This window comes from Elephas maximus, chromosome 6 (genome assembly GCF_024166365.1).
Source record: "Elephas maximus indicus isolate mEleMax1 chromosome 6, mEleMax1 primary haplotype, whole genome shotgun sequence".
NCBI lineage: Eukaryota > Metazoa > Chordata > Mammalia > Proboscidea > Elephantidae > Elephas > Elephas maximus.
In genome coordinates, this window is record NC_064824.1 from 142,654,723 (window position 1) to 142,676,783 (window position 22,061).

Genomic DNA, 22,061 nt, shown 5'->3' on the forward strand with positions numbered 1-22,061 from the left:
TTGGCCAGCTCTGTCCCACCCGGGCTCCAGCACCCAGGCCCTCAGCCCTGTATTTGTGGCTGTCCCCTGGCAGGCCACCCCTGCCCACAGGTTTTTAATATCCCACCCATCTCTAGAACCCCTGGTCGCTGTGTGGTTTTGTGGTGTGGGAGGGGTGGAAATCCACCCATTAGCCCTCAGGCAGTTCTTCAGACACTAAACAGCCCAGCTGGCCAGGCTCACACACTGGACTGAGGAGATGGTCAACCTGCAGGGAGCTAACTAGGCAGCCCAGGCCTTGGGGCCTCTCGGTCTGACCAGCTCCATCTCAGGGCTTCATGGCGGACTGGCAGGCACCAAGGGAGCATGCTGCTGCCCCAGGTGGGCTGCACCAGCTGGCAAACAATTATGAGGTGCCTGCTGTATGCACCACCCTTTGCATACAAAAGCTGCGCACAACACAGAAGGGGGTGGGCTGCCCCCCCAGGGAGACCTATGGGTAAACTGAGGCATCAGGCCTGGCAAGGCAGCACTGGGCTGGGCGTTCAGGTGTGGCTCTAGGGGACCCTGCTCTTCGCTCTGGGGCAGCAGGAGGGTGGGTGGGTGTGGAAAAGCAGCTGGAGGCCCCCTCTGCTAATCTGACCCCCACCACTATCTGGAGACTTTGGCTTCGTCCTGAGGGTGGTGGGTCCCCTGAGCCTCTTCCTCCAGCCAGGTGAGGGTGGGGAGGCTGGGGGGGGGCGTCTGGCTGTCATGGCCCCTCCCCCGCCGCCCCCAGTCCACTCCCAGACCCCACACCCCAGGGCCAAGGAGAAAGAGACAGCGCCTCGAGGGCCTGCCCCCTCCCCAGCCACACCCTTCCTCAAAGGGAAACCGAAAGCAGGCGGCCACTGCAGGCTGGCTGGCGCCCAAGGTTGAATCCATGGAGAGTCCTGGTGATGGCCTCGAGCGCTCTGTACTCCCAGCCGGGGAGTGGCGGGGGGTCTCATGGGGCCTGCTGGGCGCCTGCTTGCAATGGCTGCTTGACTGGGGCAAACGCCTGAAGCACCCTTTCATCTTTTTGTTTCCCAGCTGGTTCCAGGGAAACGGCGCGCCCGGCACCTGGAAGCGTAAGTGGCCAGGGAGGGCGGGGCAGGCCAGCCAATCCCGCCCGCTCGCCCGCCCACACTATGGGTCCTGGCCGCCTTGCCCGCTCCGGTTCTGAGATGGGGCGAACCTCGAGCTGCCCGTGCATTACCAAGTCGGCCGCGGGGCTGGAGCCAGACCGCCGCAAGTCCCAGAACAAGAAGCCCTTCGCAGCTACGAAGTGGGCCCGGACCTGGCCTCAAGGGACCCCAAGGCTGCGGGGCGCCTCCAAGCCCGGCAGCTCCGGCTCTCTGTGCTCAGCCCCAGGGCATGAGCTCAGGCCGAGGAAGGGAGGTAGAGCTCTGTGCCCCCGGACCCCATCACCTGCCCCGCTGCCTGTGCCCCCAGCCTCCTTCCCCGGGCACTCTGCCTCCATCCCCAGGCTCCCATCACCTGGACATCTGCCCCTGCCCCCATGGCCCTCTGACCACCCCCCTCCCACCAACATCTGGCCTTTGCTCTAGCCCCTGAGTTCATGTCACCTGGTTGGCCCCTGGACCCCACTACCCAACCATCCAGATCCCGACCACATCACCTGACCGTCAGCCCTGTCCCCTGCCATCTGCCCTGTGCCTCAGCTCCTGCCATCTGCCCTGGGCAACCAGCTGATTCCTCTTCTCTGGACTCCCCCTCAGCACCAGTAGGTCTGGTCAACCAGGGTGCTACCTGCTACCTGAACAGTGTCCTGCAGTGCTTCTTCTTCACACCCGAGCTCCGCGAAGCTGTCCTCAGGTGCGACCAGGTGGGGGGCGAGGGCCAAGCCAACCTTGGGCTAGAGGTGCCTGCTGCCCAGCCAGCCCTGTGAGTGACCCTGAATGGTTGTGGGGGCTGCTGCCCAAGGCCAAGCCTCCAGAGAGGACTGGGATGGAGGAGTAACCCCGCTGGCTCCAGCCTCCAGCCCCACCTGCCACATCTGCTTTAGGGGTCTTGGAGCGGGCGGGCAGAGCCCTGGTGATGCAGTGGTTAAGCTCTTGGCTGCTAACTGAAAGGTTGATAGTTTGAACCCACCAGCTGATCCGAGGGAGAAAGATGTGGCAGTTTGCTTCAGTAAAGATTATAACCTTGGAAGCCCTATGGGGCAGTTCTGCTCTGTCCTATAGGGTCACCATAAGCTGGAATCGACTTGATGGCAGTAGGTTTGGTTTGCGGTTTGGTCTTGGGGACCAGGTCAGAAATCTGCTGCTCTTTCTCTACAACTCAGGCCTCTCCAGTCCTGGGAGGGAGCAGTGGTCTGGGGCCAAGCAGAGTTGCTGGGAGTGAGCCTGGGGTCCGGAGAGGGGCTGACCCTGGAGCTGTGAGTGGGATGGTTGTTACGTGTGCCTGGCCCCCAGGCCAGAGGTCTCCAAACCCTCACCTCCCTGGAGGGGCTAGCCTGGAGGAACAGCCCAGACTGCCCCTCCTCCCCCCATCCCCCCAGCTCCTTCCCGGTCTGCTCTGGGGCATGGGGTGGTTGCTGTAATCCCCTGCCCAGCGGCTCCTTCCTGCTCTTCTCTGGGTGGGGCATGGGGGGTGCTGCAGACCCCCTCCGGCCTAGAGGAGGACGGGGCCCTTTGCTGTCTGATTGCCACTGTGTGGCCTGGGCCCTGAGGGTCAGAGGCAGAGGCCGGGCCTTACTTGGTTTGGGGGGCACAGGTCAGCTGGCGGCAGAGCCTGCAGGGGCTCTCAAGCCCCAGCTCTCAGTGGCTTCTCTTTCTCTTTCTGGAACCCTGTAGATGCGAGGACTGTGAGGAGTCCAGTCTGGTCACACAGTTGCGGAGGATCTTTCTGGCCCTGCAGACTGCCCAGGAACCTGTGACCACCACCGCCGTCACCCACTGCCTGGGGCTGAGAAACAGTGAGAGCCCGACTGGGAGGGGGCCGGGACCCCAGTGGTGGGGCTGCTACCCCATGACCCTGGCCCCTGCCCGGCCTACCCTCCTCACCGCTGTGCTCCAGCATTGCCAGTCTTCGGGATCCTCCAGGAGCAGGAGCCCCAGGCCACAGGGCTGAGAGTTCCATCCCCGACCCACCTCGCTGGGGAGGGGAATCCAGGGGAGATGGGTCATCTTTGGCCTCTCTCCCTCTTCCTTTCCCCACCTCCCTGTGTCCCCTTCTCCCTTGCTGGACTGAGGGGCAGGAGCATGGGGTGGTGGGAGACAGGGGCGACAGGGCTTAGAGCTCGGGGGTCTCAGCCAGGACCACATCCCCGCTTCTCTCCCCACGCCCCCTGCACAGTACACAAACAGCGTGATGTCCTGGAGTGCTTCCAGACCCTGCTGGCCAAGATGGCTGCAGAGAGAGCGCAGCTCCTCCAGGTGAGATGCCCCTGGGAGTGGGGGGCCCTGCTGCTCAGCCGCACTCAGCCTCACCATCCCTTCACTCCAGGACCACAAGCACTGAGAGCCCCTTGGTTTTACTCTCTGAGGAAACAGGCCCAGGAAAATGTGTCCCATGGGGGCTGGAGTGCCCAGTGCCCTGGAGGGAAAGGACTCCAAAGAAGGGCCTATGCCTATGGAGGTGGGAGGTGGGTGGAGCGGGTGGCCCTCACCTGTGGGGATAGGCAGGGTAGAGCAGAGTGATCTTACCTGTGGAATGGGGGACAGGGTGGAATGGGGCAGTCCCCACCTGTTGGGGAGAGGCAGGCTGGTCTACCTGTGGTGGGTAGGAGCCTAGAACAGGTAAGATACAGCGTTCCTTGGTCAAAGGGCAAGCATGGAGGGGGGGCATGCAACAGCCATGGGGGACTCTGGGCTAGGTGGGGGTGCCAGGTGAAGTGGGGGAGCTAGGTGCCCCGGGACAGCGTACACAAAAGGAGAGGATGGGAGCCCAGAGGACTGGCCCAGGTTCCTGCCTAGAACACAGGGAGTGATCTCCCTGCCTGGACATAGAGGCTCTGAGGCAGGACCTGGGCGACAGAGCTGCACGTGGGGGGAGAGGCAGCAGGGGCAGTCAGCCAGAGGCCCCCACCCAGGTGGGCAGGGAGAGGCACTGAAGGACACTGTGCTGGGGGCTGACCATCGATGCCCCTTCTACAAGGACCATTGTGTGGCAGTGAGGAGGGAGAGGGGGCCATTGCCTGGCTGAGATGTGGGAGGGGGGCTGTGGCCCAGCAGTGAGGTGGGAGGGAGGCCATTGCCCAGCAGCGTGGGAGGACACTGCCTGAGGCCAGGAGCAAAGCCCTACTTAGACCCAGGCAGGAACCTCTGCAGGGGTTTAAGAGGGAGGGGCTGGCTGACAGGCCCGAAGTCTGGGGGGAGTCAGGTGACCCAGAGGAACCGGGGGGACGGTGCCCTCTCCCCGTGGCCCTGGACCCACCACACCCACTCAAGGTGTGGCCACAGCTGGCTGCTGCCCCCAGACTCAGGTGGACGCATTTTCCAGCCATTCCAAATGACCACGGAGCGTGTCATCAAGTGTCTGGTCTGTGAGAATGAGACACGGCTGGAGGAGGTGCATTTGTTCCTCATGGTGACCGTGCTGCCAGGCCCCGGCGAGGCCCCACGCTCCGTGGTAAGGCCGCCCCTCCCGCTCCCGGATACCTCTCTTCCTGTGCTGAGAGCTCCCACAGGTGGTATAGCCTGGTGGGGATGCTGCCACAGACAGAAGCCTTGCAAGGGGACACAGGCCCTCCCTGTGGAATGCCAGCCCCCCTGGGGAGCCTATAACTCCAGGTCCAGCCTCAGCTGGGCCTTTAGCTTCAGCCCTGAGGTCCTGCCAGCCTCCCTGGGGGAGGTCCTTTCCAGCCCCCACAGGGGAGGTGCATCTACAGTCTTCTGCTGATCTGGGGAGCACAGAAAGAGCCCCCGGGGTAAAGTTATGGCCCATAGGGCCTTGGGAGGCGCCCACACTGTACCTGCAGCCCCTTGGCTGCCAGGCTCCCTGGGCCTGCCTTACTGAGGGTGGGTGGGTGGTGCAGGCCCCGCCCCCACTGGGAGCTACCCTGACTTTACCCTGCAGGATGAGGCGGTGCAGGCGCTCTTTCGGAAGGAGCATGTCACTGGTGACAACCAGTACTTCTGTGAGAAGTGTGACTGCAAACAGGACACCAGCTCGGTGAGTGAGGGCCGGCCACTGGGCAGAGCTGTAAACGTGCAGACACCCCAGTGCAGATTCAGTAGGTGCCCAGGGTGTGTCCAGAAGCCGCTGGTGGCAGACACCCATGTGAGCCTAGAGCGCTGCGCACAGCCAGCGCCGGCCCAACAGACAAGGCCCCGCGATGCTTCCACGGGCCTTGAGGAGAAGCTGGCTGGAGCCCCAGCTGGCCTGGGTCGGCTCCCTCTCCCATCCTGGGAGCTGAGCTTTCCTGAAGGCTGGGGTCAGGGGTGCACTCTGGCCAGCTGCTAGAGGCTCTCAGGCACTGCGTACAGAATGTTGGGGCTGTATCTGGCCCCAGGAAGAGCCCGTAGTTGATGTGATGGACTCTTGTTGCCTGTCACGAGTGTGTGGGGGGAGGTGGCATCAGCCCCCAGGTGCCCTCGGCCGCCAGGTGCCCTCATGCCCCAGGCCAAAGCCTCAGCTCTGCCCGAACCCCCTCTCCTCTGTGCCTTCTCTGTCAGTCATTCATCAAACACGCCCACAGGCCCTGCTCTGGGCCCAGGTGCGGAGAGCCGATGTTTAACTGGGAGGGACAGGCAAACAGAGGGCTGCGCTGCTGGGGGACAGCCTGTGGAAACCTGGAGCAGATGGCCGGGTTGAGGGACAGTCCTCCTCAGGGATGGATGTGCTCTGAAGCCAAGGGGTATCTTGGCCACGCCCAATCAGGAAGCATGTTCATGAGATGGGCAGTCCTTGTAGGCATTCCTGAAGCAAGAAAGCCCCAGGTGGCCCGCACCCAGGATGGAAGAGCTCAGCTTCTCATGCCTGCCCCCTGTGGACAGGCCGGCAAGGCCCCAGGTGCAGCAGGACGGGAGGACCAGGGGTTCTAAGGTGGGGGCCGGGTGTGCAGACTTGCTTTGCTGCCTTTGCAGGAACTCTGCCTGCGAGCCCTGCCCCCCGTGCTGGTCATCTTACTGGAGAGGTTCGCCTACCATGAGGCCTTCCACAAGCTGGAAGACTGCGTGGCTGTGTCGGCAACGCTGAGCCTGCCGTCTCCAGTGAGACTCCATCCCCTGGACCTCGTGCTGTTCCTCCATCTGGTTACCCTCCTGGCCAGATCCCTAGGGGCCAGCGTCTGCCCACCAACCCAGGACCAGAGCTGGCCTGGTGTCCTCTTTGCTCTGTGTGGCTGCTGGCCTCTCTGGAGGGGCAGAGGGCTGCCTCTTCCTCCATAGGCACAAAGGGGTCTCGACAACAATTTGTCTTATATCCAGAAAGGCCTGTCCCACCCAATAAAGGCCAGGCACCGATGAGGGCCAGCCCCCTAGTTCTGGTCTCAGGGACAGCAGGGAGGACACCGGAGGGTCCCTGGACTGCCCAGCGGTGCCTGATGTCCCTGTGCTGAGCTCAAGAGCTGACCTTACTTAGCTGGGTTCTGTTGCAACAAAACTAGTAACAGGCACCCCTTCTCAGGTCAGCCCTCACCACCCCCCAGCAGCTCCCCGACCTCCCATTCTAACTGCTGCTTGTCTGGGGCTGAGCCTTAGGTAGGAGCAGATTATCAAGGGCAAGACAGGGCTCCCCAGGGAGGACAGTCTCACCACCCAGACGTGGGATGGAGGTCTCAGCTGGAACCCCAGTTCGGTCCCCCAGGCTCTCAGCTCAGGGACCTCCTGCCTGAGAGCCCAGGGGGTAGGGTTCCCATACAACCCCTGGCCCTGCTCAGGTAGGGGCTGAGGCCCTGGAGCCCTGAGTATCAACCTTGACTCTTTCCTTTCCTTGACTAAGGGGTTCCTTCCTCTGCATTCATTCATTTGTTCATGAATCCATTCATTCAACAAACATCACTGAGCACCCCTGTGCCCCAGGCACTTGTCCCAGGTGCCGAGAACACGGGTGTGAACAAGTGGAAAGTATCTGTCCCACCTCATGGAGTTCATGTCTAGTGGTGGGTGATGATAGTGGTCAACAGATAGATGATTTTGAAAGTGCTCAGTGCTGCAAGGAGATAAGAGGGCAGTGGGAACAGCCTGTTGACAATGGTTGGTCCACACTCACCAGGATGGCCTCCCTGGCCGTCTCAGCAGGTGACATTTGAGCCAAAACCTGAGGAAAGAGATGGAGCCAGCCACACAGAGAGCCTGGGGGAAGCAGCACAGGGAGGGACCCAGAGACCTCCTGGGACTAAGGGGAGGAACTGAGGAGGGGAGTGGCTGGAGTTGAGTAGCAAGGCAGGCTACAGCCAAACCCCCAGGGCTTTGTGGGCAATGGAGAAGGGTCTGGATTTCCCCAGGTGCCATGGGAAGCCATTGGAGAAGGTGAGCAGGTGGGTATTATGGCTGGATTTACAATTTTGTGTGAAGAGTGAATGGTAGGGGGACAGGAGGGAGATGGCAGAGCAGTTAGGAGGCTGTTGCTGTATCCAGTGTAAGATTCTCCTCCACTCTCCAGCACCAGACTCTTCTTACCAGAGATCTGCAGAGAAGACTCTGGTCTTGTAGTTGACTCGTGGTGTCTTGTAGTTGGCTCACGGTGTCTTGTAGTTGGCTCACGGTGTCTTGTAGTTGGCTCACGGTGTCTTGTAGTTGGCTCACGGTGTCTTGTAGTTGGCTCACGGTGTCTTGTAGTTGGCTCACGGTGTCTTGTAGTTGGCTCACGGTGTCTTGTTACAGTGGGAGCTGTGGTTTTTCCTGCCTTCTGTAGGCTCAGCAAAAGCAGGCATCCCTTGCACGCATTAACAAATGGGGGTAGCAGCTGATTGAGGTGAAGCTGTCTAAGAAGCCTATGAGCTACCCTGTGATGATTAGCTGACCCTGTTGCTCCCTCAGGGGCAGACTTTGAATTGTCATCCTGAAGGTACTGAAGTAGGAGCTGCAATTTTGGGTGCAGGGCAGGCAGACTGTGGGGCTGGGAAGGGTATATTATGCTGCAAGGCAGTGATGTCCCTGGGTTTGCTGGGATGGGGTAGGCAGCCCCTCTGGAGCCCCTGGGCTCAGACCTTGCTGGGTGTATCTCTCTCTAGGACAAGAACTCTTATGATCTCTTCGCAGTGTGTCACCATGTTGGTGACCTCACTGGTGGACATTACGTGGCAGACATAAAGTCCTTTGAGAAGCCTTGCTGGTACAAGTTCTCAGACAGCCATGTGCAGGAGGTAAGTTGAAACTATGCCTTTGTCTGACCAGGACCTCAGCGGTCCACACCTGGGCATGGTGGGAAACTCACAAATATCTCTCTAAGGCATCCCTATTCTATGACCCTGAGAGGCTGTGAGCTGAAAGCCACTGTAGCAGTGCCACAGTTCCTGGGTTTGGATCCTGGCTCTGCCCTCAGCTGGCAAGTCCTGTAGACTCTGGGTTCCTCATCTGGAAGAGGGGTGACAGTAGCGCCCAGCTTGAGGGTGCTGTGCGGATCATGAGCTGATGCACGTAGACCTCGCACAAGATGGGGGCTCGGGGAGCTCAACATGCATGGCACCTGGTGGCGTTCCTCAGAAAGGGCCTCTGGAGTGACCCCACCACACGGAGGCAGGAATAGGGAGGCCCAGGAGGAATTTGAGACCTAGAACGACACCCTGAGTGCTGGAGAACACGGGCTCGCGAGACACTCGTAAACATTGCTCCACACGCGGGGTCTCCTGGTGCCACGTTTCACTCTTCATTCTAATCCACCGTGGTCAGCACCGAGCTTCCCCTGAAGCTGGTGAGGAAGCTAGCACTGGTCCTTATTGGGGTCTCTGCAGGGATGTGCACAGGTCTCGGGGTCTGTCTGCAACACACCCAGAAGAGGGGAGGGGGCTCCATCTTTCCAGTGGGGGCCTGAGCAGCGTGGTGCAGGTCCCCTGCCTCTCAGCCGTTCCTGTCTTGGGTAGTCCCCAAGCCCTTCCGCCTCCAGGATCTCGGTCTGACCTAGGAAAGGGCCATCTTCTGCAAAGACCCTCAATAGTCCCCGTTTGATGGGCTCTTCCAACCTTGAAGCTGGCCCTCATTCTTGGGGCAAGAGGAGATGTGAACCCCAATCTTTCTTACCGAACCCCTGTTCCTCTTTTGTTCCAGCTCCAGGCAGGGCCATCTGAGAGCAGGTACTGTCCAGCCCTGTGTTCCCGGGTGGTGGTGAGAGGCCAAGATGCTCCTTGTCACGGGGAGGCTGGGGTCTGGGATGTGCAGAGCCAGGGCCTGAGCGAGGACGTCCCGGGAGGAAGGGTCCTCTGAGTTATAGAAGTGGGAGGGTGGCGGGAATCAGGCTGAGATGCAGCCAGCCCCAGACAGGTGCAGCAACAGAAGTCTGCCCAGGTGAGGACCCCTCAGAGGACGGGTGCTTCACCTCTGATGTCGGGGTGCCCTCATTTGGGGCAAGACTTCAGCCAAGCTAGCCTAGGGCTGAGGACACTATCCTGCATGTCCCCAACATGCCCAGGGCCCTTTAGTCAATTGCCTGTAACCCCCACACTGTTTTCTCGTGGCCTCTGCAGAACTGCCTACCTGCTGATGTACCGTCAGAGATCGCAGGGCCCCACCAGGTGAGAAACGGGCCCTCCTGGACCTGGTTGCCCCTAAACTGCCAAGTGTCATGTGCGCCCGGGACCCTTGCTGGCGTTGCCCTATGTCCAAGCGTGTGGTAGAGGGTGGCTGGAGTTAGGGCCGCCGAGGGCCCAGCTTCCCTTTATGGTTAGAGGGGGGCCCCACCTGGCCAGCTCAGCCTCCCTGAAGCTCAGCCCTGCAGGTGCCCAGAGCAAGCATAGCTGTGAAGGCACCGAGGGTGAGCTTGGTACTTCCCTGGAGCCTTTCCCCAATTCAAAGATTTCATTGTTTTTTCTGATTATGAAAGTAACACCTATTCACTGAAGAAAAGAGATGCTACAAAAACATAAAGAAGAAAGTAACAATGGGGTCATGCTGAGCTTCAGCCAGGTTCAGCTCCTGCAAGACCCAACATCAAGTCTCAGTTCTGTGGTCTCCCCAGACGCCCCTCCCAGCAGCCCTACCCTCCTCCCCTGGACACTGCCCAAGGGAGAGGCCTATCCAAGGGCAGCAGGGTAACCTAGGAGCCCTCCTACTTGGGATCACGTGTCAGAGGCCCCATGTCCCCAGGGGTTCCTGGCTAGGCCTTCGTTCTGTGCTTCAGGGTGTGAGTCTGCTGCGTCCAGGCCCAGGAGGACATGAGGGCCACCGGGCGAGGCCAGCCCCCACCTTCCGCCCAGCTCTGCGCAGCTACATGGGGGCATGATTGGGTGCTAGGGGCGTGGAGTCTCATCAGTCACCAACCCAGGAGAGCCCCAGTGGAAGCCCCACCTTTGTTTCTGGAAATCCCCTGAACTTTCTCTCGGGAACCCTTTTCTTTTGATTCTTCCAATAAAAACCCAGCAAACCAAGGCAGCCTGTCTCTGGGCCCTGCCCCACCCAGGGCCCTGAGCACACAGTAGGGGGAGTTCTGCGATCTGGCTGCTGGCTCTGGGACAGAAGAAAGACAGATGCTAATGGGAGTAGTGAGTCCCAAGATGTGGGCCGCCCCAGTAAATGCGGGAAAGGACCCCCTCTGGAGGAGAGTGTCAGAGGGTCCCCGAGCCCCTGCAGGGGGTCACAGCCAGGTATCCCTGGCCTGATCTCCAGGGGTCGGAGGGGCCACATCCAGGGCTCTCCACAGGGACCCTGCAGCGGCCTTCTGGTGCCCTGAGCTTGGAGGCTGCCGCAGGACAGAAAAAGAGTGAGGCCAGGCCTGGGCCCAGGTCTGAGAGCCCCTTCAGAAGTGGTTCCAGGACCAGGGGACTCAGGAGTGCAGAGGGTCTCAGAACACTGCACCCTGAGCTGGTGTTCCTGCACAAGGCCCGCAGCTGAGAACTGAGCAGGGACATCCCAGGAGGGGGCGTCATAGGAGAGGGCAATCCAGAGGGTGTGCCCCAGGAGGGGGTGTCCTGGGAGGAGGTTGCCCCAGAGGGGCATCATGAGAGGGTGTGTCCTGAAAGGGGTGGGCCCCTGCTGAGGACACAGACTTCGGCCTCTGCGTGGCCACCACGAAAGGTTTCCTGGAATTGAGCCACCCTGAGAAGTGAAACCTAACCAGTCCAAGCAAAGCTGCCATGGAGTGGATGGGGTGGGTAGCAGCTCTGGAAAGAAGCCAACTCTGTCTTGTTTTCATTGTCAGAGCTTTTTCCTGCCCTGAGGACAAAGGATGGGGTTATGGTGGACGGAAGCAAGTGCTAGCGAGACTACCCTGCTCCCACCACGCTGGACGGGGTCAGGAAAGTCCCCCGTGCCTTCCATTTGCCTCTGCCCTGGGGCTGACGCCTCACGTGGACAGAAACAGGCCTCGCCTCCACATCCAGGATCTCACGGAGCTGACTGGAGGGCCGTCCAAGCCCCCTGAGGTCACTGACCTCAGGGGTCTGGTGGGGCCTGGGTGGCCCGTCTTGCCTGGACTCCATTTAAGGGCCTACCACAGTGACCTGCTCAGTGGATCAGTGGATTCTGCTGCAGGACAGCCTCACAATGACCACCCATGGGGACACCTGAGTTCTTCCTCTGTGCAGCCTGATACAACCTCCACCAGGGTTGGCTGCAGACCTCTGTCTGCCTGTCTGTTTGTCTGTCATACAAGTCCTCCCCAGACAAAGGACCAGCTCTGAATCCCTGCACAGATGGGGCGGGGGGAGGGCTGCTCTGTCAGCAAGCCCTGCTCCCACTGCAGGAGAGTGGGATCTGGAGAGACTGGGGGGGCTGTGGCACAGGGAGCTGGGCCCTGAGACTCAGGGCACTGGGTGCCCCAGGTGCTGGGAGATGCCCACATCTGGCTCACAGATTCCGGGGCCTGCTGCCCAGCCTCATGCTGGGGCCCCCGCAGGCCCACCCCATTCTTACAGTAGACTCCAGGGGTTCAGACCCCACTCTCAGTTCTGAGGACAGCCCAAGACCAGGGTTCACAGGGGCTTCGGCGCTTTCCACAGGATGTAGGCAGAGTTGGGGGTCAGCGGGGATCTGCTCCATTCCTGCCCCCTGTCCAGCAGAGCCCTGGGAGAGGCTGACTGCCTGTGCCGGGAGAGGCCTGGTGTGCTTAGGGTGGCGGCGGGGGGGGGGGGGGGGGTGCGGGGAGGCAGCTCTGAGAGTCCTGGATAGCCTGGGGCCAAAGGTCCAACCTGAGCCAGGGCCAAGGACAGAATCCCTCCCTGTTCCCCCTGGACCTCAGATCCAGAACCTGGGGGCCTGTGGTGGGTCCCCAGAGGATACTACACTGGGGTACTGCTGGGCTGTGAGGAGGCAGCGAGCAGGCTAGGGCCCCCACCTAACAGGCTTTGCTGGTGCCCCCCCTCCTCAGATAAAGGGGCTCAGCCAGGTGTGACTCTGACCATTTATTGCCCAGCCCCATCTGGACACCAGAGAGCGAGGGGCTCAGAGCTGCCCGGCTCTCCGGCCCCTCCGGGCAGCTGCACGATGATGAGGAGACAGGACTTGTTTCTGATGGAGTAGTCCTGCAGTGTCTTTGCTGGGTCCAGGCGTTCACTTGCAAATAACAGAGTGAATTCCTCAGACTCTGGAGCAGAATGGAGGGGAGTCAGCCTCAGTCCCCGAAGCCTGGGAAGGGGCTACTTGTTGGGTTGAGGGGTGAGTGCCAAGCATATTCCCCGGGAGAATTGAGGGGTCACAGGCTTTCTGGGGTTCTGCACCCTTCAGGCCTTCCTTGGGGCATCTCACAGCCCCCCTGCAGCCCGCACCCTGCCTTTCTCTGAGGGCAGAGAAGACAATGGAGGAGAGGGGGAGGAAGGCCATGCCCCCGGCATGGTTCCAGGAACCCCATTCCCAGGTCCCCAGTGATGGGGCCTCCAGCCCAGGCAGGAACGTCCAGGGAGGGCTGGGCTGGGCTACACCCCTGCCCCCCTCTGGAGGGGGCAGACACTCAGCCCCAGGACAGATCCATGAAGGAGCCTCCTGCCCCAGACCGAGGGGCCCCAGGGGTGAGGACTCCCCGCTCCCAGGGGCCCTAAGTCCACCAAGACCCTGGCTGCAGACCCGGGACCAGCCCTCCTCAGCCATTGTAGGGAGCTCCGGAGGCCCCAGGCCTCCTCCCCTGGGAGCATGAGTGCCCTCCCTGCTCACCTTTGTGCAACATCTTTTCTGACACCAACACCATCAGCTGCTTCACGGTGGTCTGCTTGAATGCTTCCTCAGAAGTGGCCACGTCCACCACCGTGTCCCTGCCTTTCAGCCCGTGCACCACCACCTGGAAGAGCATCTTCTCCTGGGACCGATGGTCGGACCCAGGGACAGACGAACTGACCAGAGCTGAGGCTGCTCTGGGGCAGGGAGCAGCCACTGCTCGTCTCAGGCTGGGGCTGGGCTGGTGAGCAGCTGGCAGGGTGGGGCTGAGGCTGCCCTCCGGGTCCTTTCACTTTCGATGAGCTGCTCCCCTGAGAGCCCTGCCTGGGAGGGTGTGTGGGCCTGTGTCCTTGTCCCTGTGTTTCTGTATGTCCCTGTATGGGTGGGGCCTGCCTTGGTCTGGGTCGAGCCTCTGTGCCTTGGCTACCCATGTCAGCCCACCCCTGGGTGTGAGCCTGCGTGTGTGCCAGGGTGATGTGATTGGCAGCGGGATGGTGCCCACCTGCTTCCACCTCCCTCTGGAGCAGGTCTGGAGATGGAGCTGGAGGTGGATGCAGAGAAGCCCCTCCTCACTGCTGAGACCCCAGATATGCTCCCAGGAATCCATCTTGGCAGGAAGCCTCCTGTGCTTGGCACCTCCCCTCCCCCACAGCAGCAGACTTCCGGGTGTCACTGTCAAACCTCTGGGCCATCTTGATTCCATACACAGCCTTGCAGACAGTGGACATTTCATGTGAGCTCAGACTCACCTGGAGCCTGCTCATCCCTGCCCTCGACATGCCCAAAGGGGAGGGAGCCACCGCCCACCAGGTGCTCTCACCCATGGGTGGGAGCTACAGGACACGTGCCCATCTTCTGGGCGACCCTGTCTCTCTCAGGGGACCCCAGAATCACCCCATACCGCTCTTCACAGGGTTTCCTCCCTTCGTCACCCCCGTGCGCCCGTGATCCTGGTTCCAGAGATCACCTCCAAACACAGGACTTAACACAGGCTCCGTTCTCGGTGGAACCAAAGACGACACCACGTCTTCCCCTCCCCAGACTCCCAGATACACACACAAGTGCATGCGCACACATATGCACACACAGGCACACACAGACGCACACTCCCACACATCCACACACACATACACAATGGCAGGAGGCTCACTGGTGGCAGGAACAAGAAGGAGGGAGGCCAGCTGGGGTTGAAGGGTTTTATTGTGACAAAGACATGCCCACACAGCGCCCTGAAGGACTCTTGCCCAGTTAGGCCCATTTGGGGCGGGGACACCCGGCTGAGGGAGGAGGCCGGCTCAGCCCCTTCTCCCCCCACCAAGGGCTCCTCAGAGATGACAGGAAGAGCCAAGGACAGGTTGTTTTTTGGTCCCCAAAGGGTGGGCTGTAGGGGGAGGGGTACACGGCAGGACGATGTCTGAACCCCTACTCAGGACTACGTGATCGACTGGGGTGGGACACAGGATGAACAGGGCCTGCAGGGGCGGATGTGGGGTGGGCGATAGGGTGCTCCACCCCACTCAGGTCCCACCCTGCAGGGCAGCTGCCCTGTGGTTTCAGTTCTGTTTCTCTGGAGTTTCTGAGAAGGGCTCTCAGGATGTGGGGGCTGGGCTGGCCAGAAGGAGGACCCCAGGGAGGAGCTGGGGCAGGGTGGGAGAGTGCCATTATGGCCACCTGAGGAGGGCAGAGCCAGGGTCTTGTCAGAGCTGTCTAGGGGTCTCCTGTCCAGGCCAGAGCCTTTGTTCCAGAGGCTGGGGGTCCTCATTTCTTGGTCAGCCAGGCCTTAGGGGTGCTTCGTAGCCACCCAGAGTTCAATGCCCTGTCCTGGGCCGAGTGTCCCCCATCCCGTCCATCACCCAACTCCAGCTGGGGTCCACAGAAGCCACAGGCAGGAAGGGGAGGAGCTGGGCATACCCCATGGGTTTGGACGCTGGGCACTGGCCTGAGTTCTCCCGGGTGAGCAGAGCAGGGCTCCCCACAAAGTGTCCTTCACCCCTGGGGAGAAGTCATGGCAGACAGACCCTGGCTTTGCCCTGGAGCTGCTTGGGTCCAATTCGGTCACCAGCTCTTCCCCTCCACCACCCAGGAGCCTCCACACCTCAGGGCCCTGAGCCAGGACCGAGAGGGTTCTGACACGGGTACATCTGACTCTGCCCAGGAGTGCCACAAGGACACGGGATTAATTCTGATGAGAGACTGGGGGGTGTGGGGGCCCGGAGAGGCAGGTGCAGGACATGACACCTTGTGGCTGTGGGACAAGCAGGTCCGGGGCCGAGCAGCTGGGAGGCCCTGGTGCCAGACCCAGAGTCTGGACCTGATCACGCCGCTGTGAGGACAGGGCAGCCTGGGGGGGCCCATGTGCTTCCCAGCTCTGGGCTCTGCTCCTGCCCCCCCACCACCACTGCCATCTCTCCATGCTCAGCCCTCCCTGTGGGCTCTGGGGTCCCACCTGAAGAACCTCATGAGCAAGAGCCCAGGACCAGTTTCAGAACCCAAGATTCACTGCACTGGGACCCCTTCTCACCTGATGCTCCTCCTATAGGTGATGGTACCTAGGTGAGCTCAGGTGGATCTCAGCAACGACAGGGAGCTCTGCGATCATGTGAGTAGGTCTGTTTACCTGCACCTGGGTCTGGGATCAGTCCTAGTGCTTTTCTGTGCATCCGAATGTAATTTCTATCTATTGATCTGTGATCTAGCTGTCTATCTGTCTCTTATCTGTCTATATCTCTATCATCTATATCTATTTACCTATCATCTATCTATATCTCTTTTTGTCATCTGTCATCTACCCATCCATCTGTCCGTCTATTCGTCCATCCAAATATTTGTCTCTATCATCTGTTTATCTATGTATCTTTATAGCTCTCTATATATCTATGTAACTATGTATCTATATATCTATGTAACTATGTGTCTATGTAACTATGTAGCTATCTATATATCTATGTATCTATATAGCTATCTATATATCTATGTAACTATGTATCTATCTATGTATCTATGTAGGTGTTTGTCTGCCTATCATCTATCCATCCATCCATCCATTTATATCTCTTTCATCTATTTCTATCATCTATCAGTTTATCATCTATATCTCTACCATTTATCAGCCTGTCTGTTTATATATCTGTCTATGTATCCTCTGTCACCACTCACGTAATCATATAACTCGGGTTATTCTCCTGGGGTAAACTTGTCCTTCTTACTTGTCACACTGTTGGAGTGTGGCTTTGCTCCCTGTGACCGGTGTTGACTTCATCACCCCACAGCCCACCACCTTGTCGGCTCCACACAGGGATGTGGGTTTGCCGCGGGGCCAGGGGCTTTGCACAGCACTTAAACCAGGCGCCTGCTTTGGTGGCCTGGCAGGCCCGAGCCAGCTCCAGGCAGGCGAAGCAGAACTCCACCTGGCACCGTGAGCACACCACGTACTTGCACTTCTCCTTGTGCTCAATGAGCAGCCCGCACGTGGGGCAGGCCCGGATCGAAGGGCAGGCACGGATCTCACTGCCGGGGAGGTCCTTGGTGGTGCAGGAGGCCAGGACCTCCAGGTTGGGGTCCTTGCAACCCACGTTGGCACAGTGGTCAGAAGGCGTCCCAGCCCCCTTCCAGGCCCGCAGGCACTGCCAGCAGAACTCGTAGGTGGCCCTCAGCGTGGAGGTGCAGACCGTGCAGAGAACGCGGATGGTGGTCAACTCCTTCCTCTCCACCAGGCTTTTGCAGCTCGGACACTGTGGGAGGGATGGAGGGCAGTGGGCACTCATGATGACCAGCAGGACGAGACGTCCAGCCCAGCTCAGCAGAGTGAGGAGGCGGCAGGAAGCTAAGGTCCCCTTCCCTAGGACCTAAGTGGCCAGGGCAGGGCCTGTGGCCTGGGCCCCTCTCCAGGGCAGCCCCACCCACCTCTTTAAAATCACAGTAGCTTCTTGCTGCCAGCAGGGCCAGTTTCTGCTCAAATTGGTACTGCTCAGTGTCGTTCAGCACTGCGCACTGGCGGACCTCTGGGTAGGGCCACTGGGCCCCGCATTTCTCCCCATTGATGTCAGCTGGGCAGCACAGCTTGAAGTGGCCCTGGGAAGACAGGGGAAGGCACCAGCTGTCCATGGTGCTGAGGCTGAAGTGTTGCAGTCTCTAGCCTGTTGGCCCTAGCCTCGGCCCCCAGTCCCGTCCACTCGCATCCCATCACTATGGCTGTTAGTAAGTCCCCGTCAGGCCCCAACCACAGCCAGCTGCCTCCCCTTGGGGGTACTCTGGGGGCTGCACCATGAGTCTGCACTGTGGCCCCAAGCAGGTTTTCCCAGGGACCCCCCAGCACACTCTCACCTGAGGACAGAGATGGACTACTTGGATTGGACCCTGACGTGCTGCTCCCCTGGCCCAGTGGAGCCAGAACCCGCTTCCACTGAAGAAGACGGGAGGACCTTTGCCTCCCTTCCAGATGTGGAATGAGAGTCTCCCCCACCCCTCGTGGTGGCCATGGCTGTGGTGCCTGCCCTACCTGGTCCATCAGGCTTCGGCACCAGGCCGTCAGGCTCCCCGGGTCCACAGCGTGGCCACAGCTCATCTCCACCCGCAGCTGGCCGTCATATTCGTCCCCTGTCAGGGACAAGGGGCACATCAAGGGCTGCAGGGCCCACCATCCACACTGCACGTGTGTCTGGGGGCAGTTGGGGTGCAATGGCCCTTCAGCCCTTTGTCCTCACTCTCTCCTCTCCCCCCAGAACTCTTCCCCGGCCGAAACACACAGCCTTACCATCTCCACTGGGCAGATAAGGAAACTGATATCCTGGAAGGGACAGCCCCTTGTCCAACTAAGCGACGTCACCTTTACAGGGTGGGGCCCTGTGCCCCCTCTTGGAGGCTGCACCCATTGCTGAGCAGGCCCTGTGCCTTTTCGTCCTCCCTCCCACCCCCACTTAATCGCCCAGCCTCTTCCCGTGATGGCCATAGGCACGTCCTCCTCTGGAATCCCTGGCTGGTCCCTGCAGGGGCACTGAAGTCTGAGGGGACAACGGAGCCCTGGCCTCCTGCCATCCAGCGTGGAGGCCCAGCCCAGGCTGTGGGCCACCCATCCGCCTCACAGGGCCCCTGCACCCACCCCCTCACTGCAGTGGGCCATGGAGCTGACCCCTCATAGGGTGTCCCTGTCCTTCAGTCCAGATAGCCACCTCAACGGGAGAGGACAGGGTCACCTGCCCCCTGCAAGGGTGGCTGCAGTCAGGACTGAGTGACAGCAAGACAGCACAGCCCCTTCCTTCTACCTTCCCTTGCTATCAAGGCACTTCTGTGGCCCTTTGCTTGGGCCCAAACCTTTAGGGTCCGCTAGGACTCCTCTCCCTACACCCCGCCCCTGTCCAGAGACACCTTCAGTCTGCTGGATTCCTGCAGCCCTCGTCCCCAAGCAGAGTGACACCACTGCCTGTCCTCGAGCCCTCAGGGACAGCACAGCAACCCCTCCAGAGTCGCCCCACAACCCCCACACTTCACTGACCCCCTCTCCCACCTCCCTCTTCCTGGCCCAAGTTCCAGAAACCACCAAGTTCCTGCCCTAGTCCTTTACCCTGCCAGTGTAGGCAGCTGTGGCAGGAAGCTCTCAGACCTCGGGACTGCTTTTCATGTTTATGAACTTGTGTGGTGGGTGGATCTCCTCTGATGCCACCTTCGGATCCAAACAGAAGTCCCAACGCAGTCCTGGCCTCTGTGATCCATGCAGAGCCCAGACGCCCTGCACTCACCGGTTATATCGTCTTTGCGCAGCACGAATTTAAGCGGACGCTGGTTGTGGAAATCCTCTGTCTTGGAGTGGCTCATCGTGGACGCGCGGGTCTGCGCGGGTCTCCACACTGCAGCGGCCCTTTGTCCACCCAAAGCAAGGGCATGAGAAGACCTTCGGGTCCACGGGCAGGGCACGTCCGGGCGCCCCCGGGTCCGCCCCGCCCCCGGGTCCGCCCCATCCGCGGGTCCGCCCCATCCCCGTTGTCTGTCCGGAACCTGCAGCCACGCCCCCAGCTCCCTGCCCAGGTCGAGGCCCCAGGGTGGGTCACCCCGGTGGAACTCAGGGCTCATCGCCTCCGCCCCAAAGCCACAGGTGGGCGCAGGCGCGCAGAAAGAAGCCAGCGTGGTCCCTCTGCCCACGGCAAAGGTGGGCAAACTGAGGCCGAAAAGGTGCGCCCAAATGGGCGGAGCTGGTCTTGCCCCTTGGGGCCGACCCCCGCCTGCCCCTGGCTGCTCTGAAGGAGTCTCCCGGGTCCTGTCCTAGCATCATGTCGCCCTGCTAGCAGTGGGGTGATGCTGGCCATTGCTCTGAATCGCCCCGAGTTTCAGCCTCCCCACTTGTAAGATGAGTCAGGGTCGGGTGACGGCTAGCTCAGCTATTGGAGGGGACCAGGGTCTGCTCTGGTGGGCGGGTCCCCAAACAGCAACAACCCAGTGGGGTGGACTGGACATGAGCCAGCAGGAGCCAAGTGAAGTAGTAAAAATGCATTGTCTTTAGTGTTTTAATATTAGAGGGAATATATTTTCTGATTTGTCTTAGTAGAGCTGTATAAACTGTGATTAATCTCTAGTCCTTGGAAAATGGTTCAGGCTCTGTTCAAAATATAGCTGAGCGGCCTGTTCCGCTCTTAAAACGTAATAGACACCCTAATACCTTACAACAGGTTTTCCCCTATTCAAAATAGGTGACCGAGAGCTTGACATGACTAACGCCATAAGGATGCTCTACGTAACCTCTAAACATTTTTTATCGCACCAGCTGCACCCGTCTCTTCTAAAGGGGTGCAGAGCTCTCTCAGCTCCTGTGGCCTCGGTCTTCTTTTTTGTCCTCTTGAGAAATGGCCCTCAGCCTGCAAACCGACAGGAAGGCTCTCTGGCATTTTTAATCTGCAACGTCCCTTCTTGCTCCCTATCTCAGCCGCAGTGGACTTGGCAAAACAGCTCCACTAGCAGGGAGATTCTTATGTGAGTTTTTCAGCCTGTTACAAATATACTGATTAGAGTCCGGATACCTGATATGCAGATATCTTTAGTTTAATAAAGAGTGTTTTGTAGTTGTTTTGTGACGTATAAGACCATCGGTGGACTACGTGCTCAAAACATTAGGTAACCCTGATCTTCCCCATATAAAACCCTCCCATCAACCCTTTAGGGTAGACAGAATTTGGGAGAAATTTAACTCCCTCTGTCTCTCGGGTACCGGTATTCAAGAGGTAAGCCCTCTTACTGCTTACCTCCTCCTGTCTCAGTATTGGCTTTGCGGCAGGCAGCTCGAACCCGCGATTTGCGACAACACCCGGGCAGCACCAGTGTTCTCAAAGACGCTTCTTGTCCTTGGTGATCGATTACCAGCCAGTGGCTGGGTGCCCTGTCATTGTGACTGGTGCCATTTCTTTTCCTCGAGAGTGCCAGTGAGTCTGCCAGGCCGAGGTTGCGGCTCTTTGTCTGCAGCCCAGTGGCCACCGCAGGGACCCTGTGGGCTCCACACAGGGACAGCAGGATTCACGCTGGTGCCAGCTCCTCAGGGTGGGCGGGGGGCCTGGGGGGGAGGGAGAATTGGGGTGGGGATGTGGGTCGAGTGCTGGTCCTTCAGGGCTTCCTCCTCCAGGAATTTTCCCTCCCTGCCCCTGTCACGTGACCTGCAGCTACAAGTTCTCAAATGCCTCAGAAGAGAAACAAAACTGAAACAGAGTTTCAAACACTGACCCTCCCCCATTCCTTGCCCTGGCTGTGGAAGGGGCCCAGGCCCTGGCCTGAGGAGCCGTAGCCGGTCCAGTGCCAGCTCACCACCCAGAACCTTCCTTGGAGGCCAGCAAGGAGGGTGTTGTACCCTGGGGGCAGGGCAGTCTCTCACACTCCCAGGTCCCACATCCCTGCGCCCTTGGGCACATTAGTAACCCTCTCTGAGCCTCCGTTTTCCCACCTCTCAGCTGGGGGTGCTGCTGGGAGTGACCTGGCCCCTGGCTGGGAAGGGTGGTTTAAAAGAAAAAAAAAAAAAAACCTGTTGCCTTTGAGTCAATTCTGACTCATAGCGACCCTATAGGACAGAGACCCTATAGGACTGAGTAGAACTGCCCCATCGGGTTTCCAAGGAGCGCCTGGTGGATTTGAACTGCTGACCTTTTGGCTAGCAGCTATAGCTCTTAACCACTAGGCCACCAGGGTTTCCACAGGGTGGTTGGGTTCCTGCGATTCCCTTGCCCTTTCTAAAGCTGGGGCCAGCTCCTCCTGGCTACTTGCGTAGGGTGTCCGGGAGGGTCCCGCCAGGGGTTTTGCCCAGCGTCCCTCCCCAGGCACTGCGACCCAACCCTCAGGAGATGGCGAGTAGGCTCCAGCACCCTCGCACCTTGTTCCCCAGAGTGGAGCGCGGGACATGGGACCCCCACCTGGGATTCCTGGAGTCTCGGGGTCCTGCAGTCACGAGAGCCACAGTGGGCACCAGGAGCTGGAAGGCGGGCGCAGGGTGGGAAGCGGGGCTCCTGCCCCCAGGGCAGTGCTGAGCCGAGTGCTTGTGGGACTGGACCTTGGAACCCTGCTCACCTCCCCACCAACGCTGCAGCCTGCCATCAAGGCTTCTGGGGAGTTCTCCGGAAAGGAGAAGCTGGCCGGCTGTGTTTTATGCCCAGACTGTCGAATTCCGGACTTGTTATTCATTCCTGATTCTTCCCTTGGCCTGGTAAAATTTCTACCTTTTTTCTCCTTATGTTGTCTCTTTGTTTGAATGTACGGGAAAGGTGTGGGACGGGATAACGGTGTGTACCTCCATTCAACTACTCTGCCCTCTCTGGTCCCCACCTTACGTTGATGCCATCGTGACAGGCAGAGAGAGTGGGCTACCGGGGCTGGGGGCCGGAGCACTGT

General features: G+C 59.9%; 2 protein-coding genes across 7 annotated transcripts; one reads left to right on the forward strand and one right to left on the reverse strand.

The window, feature by feature from the left end:
- The first annotated feature begins 317 nt into the window (after positions 1-317).
- LOC126078389 (ubiquitin carboxyl-terminal hydrolase 47-like) lies at positions 318-11,249 on the forward strand. The gene is made up of 15 exons (XM_049888872.1): positions 318-360; positions 641-694; positions 783-914; positions 1,051-1,398; positions 1,683-1,905; positions 2,306-2,398; positions 2,817-2,938; positions 3,319-3,398; positions 4,465-4,593; positions 5,041-5,136; positions 6,051-6,176; positions 8,141-8,272; positions 9,174-9,199; positions 9,590-9,637; positions 10,243-11,249. Exons 1-15 carry the CDS (start codon positions 318-320, stop codon positions 10,247-10,249), a joined length of 1,659 nt encoding a protein of 552 aa, XP_049744829.1. The 3' UTR covers positions 10,250-11,249.
- Positions 11,250-12,447: 1,198 nt separating this feature from the next.
- On the reverse strand, positions 12,448-20,739 carry LOC126078281 (E3 ubiquitin-protein ligase RNF144B-like). 6 transcript variants are annotated; one of them, XM_049888630.1, is made up of 6 exons: positions 20,435-20,739; positions 18,941-19,059; positions 17,704-17,801; positions 17,109-17,276; positions 13,206-16,936; positions 12,448-12,642 (listed from the first exon to the last, which is right to left on the reverse strand). In XM_049888630.1, exons 2-5 carry the CDS (start codon positions 19,014-19,016, stop codon positions 16,415-16,417), a joined length of 864 nt encoding a protein of 287 aa, XP_049744587.1. In that variant the 5' UTR covers positions 19,017-19,059; positions 20,435-20,739; the 3' UTR covers positions 12,448-12,642; positions 13,206-16,414. The 6 variants fall into 6 exon arrangements, with proteins under 6 accessions (XP_049744587.1, XP_049744582.1, XP_049744585.1 ...); XM_049888625.1 differs by having other exon boundaries at positions 18,941-20,050; XM_049888628.1 differs by lacking the exon at positions 20,435-20,739 and having other exon boundaries at positions 13,206-13,915; positions 14,337-16,936; positions 18,941-20,428.
- Positions 20,740-22,061: the final 1,322 nt, after the last annotated feature.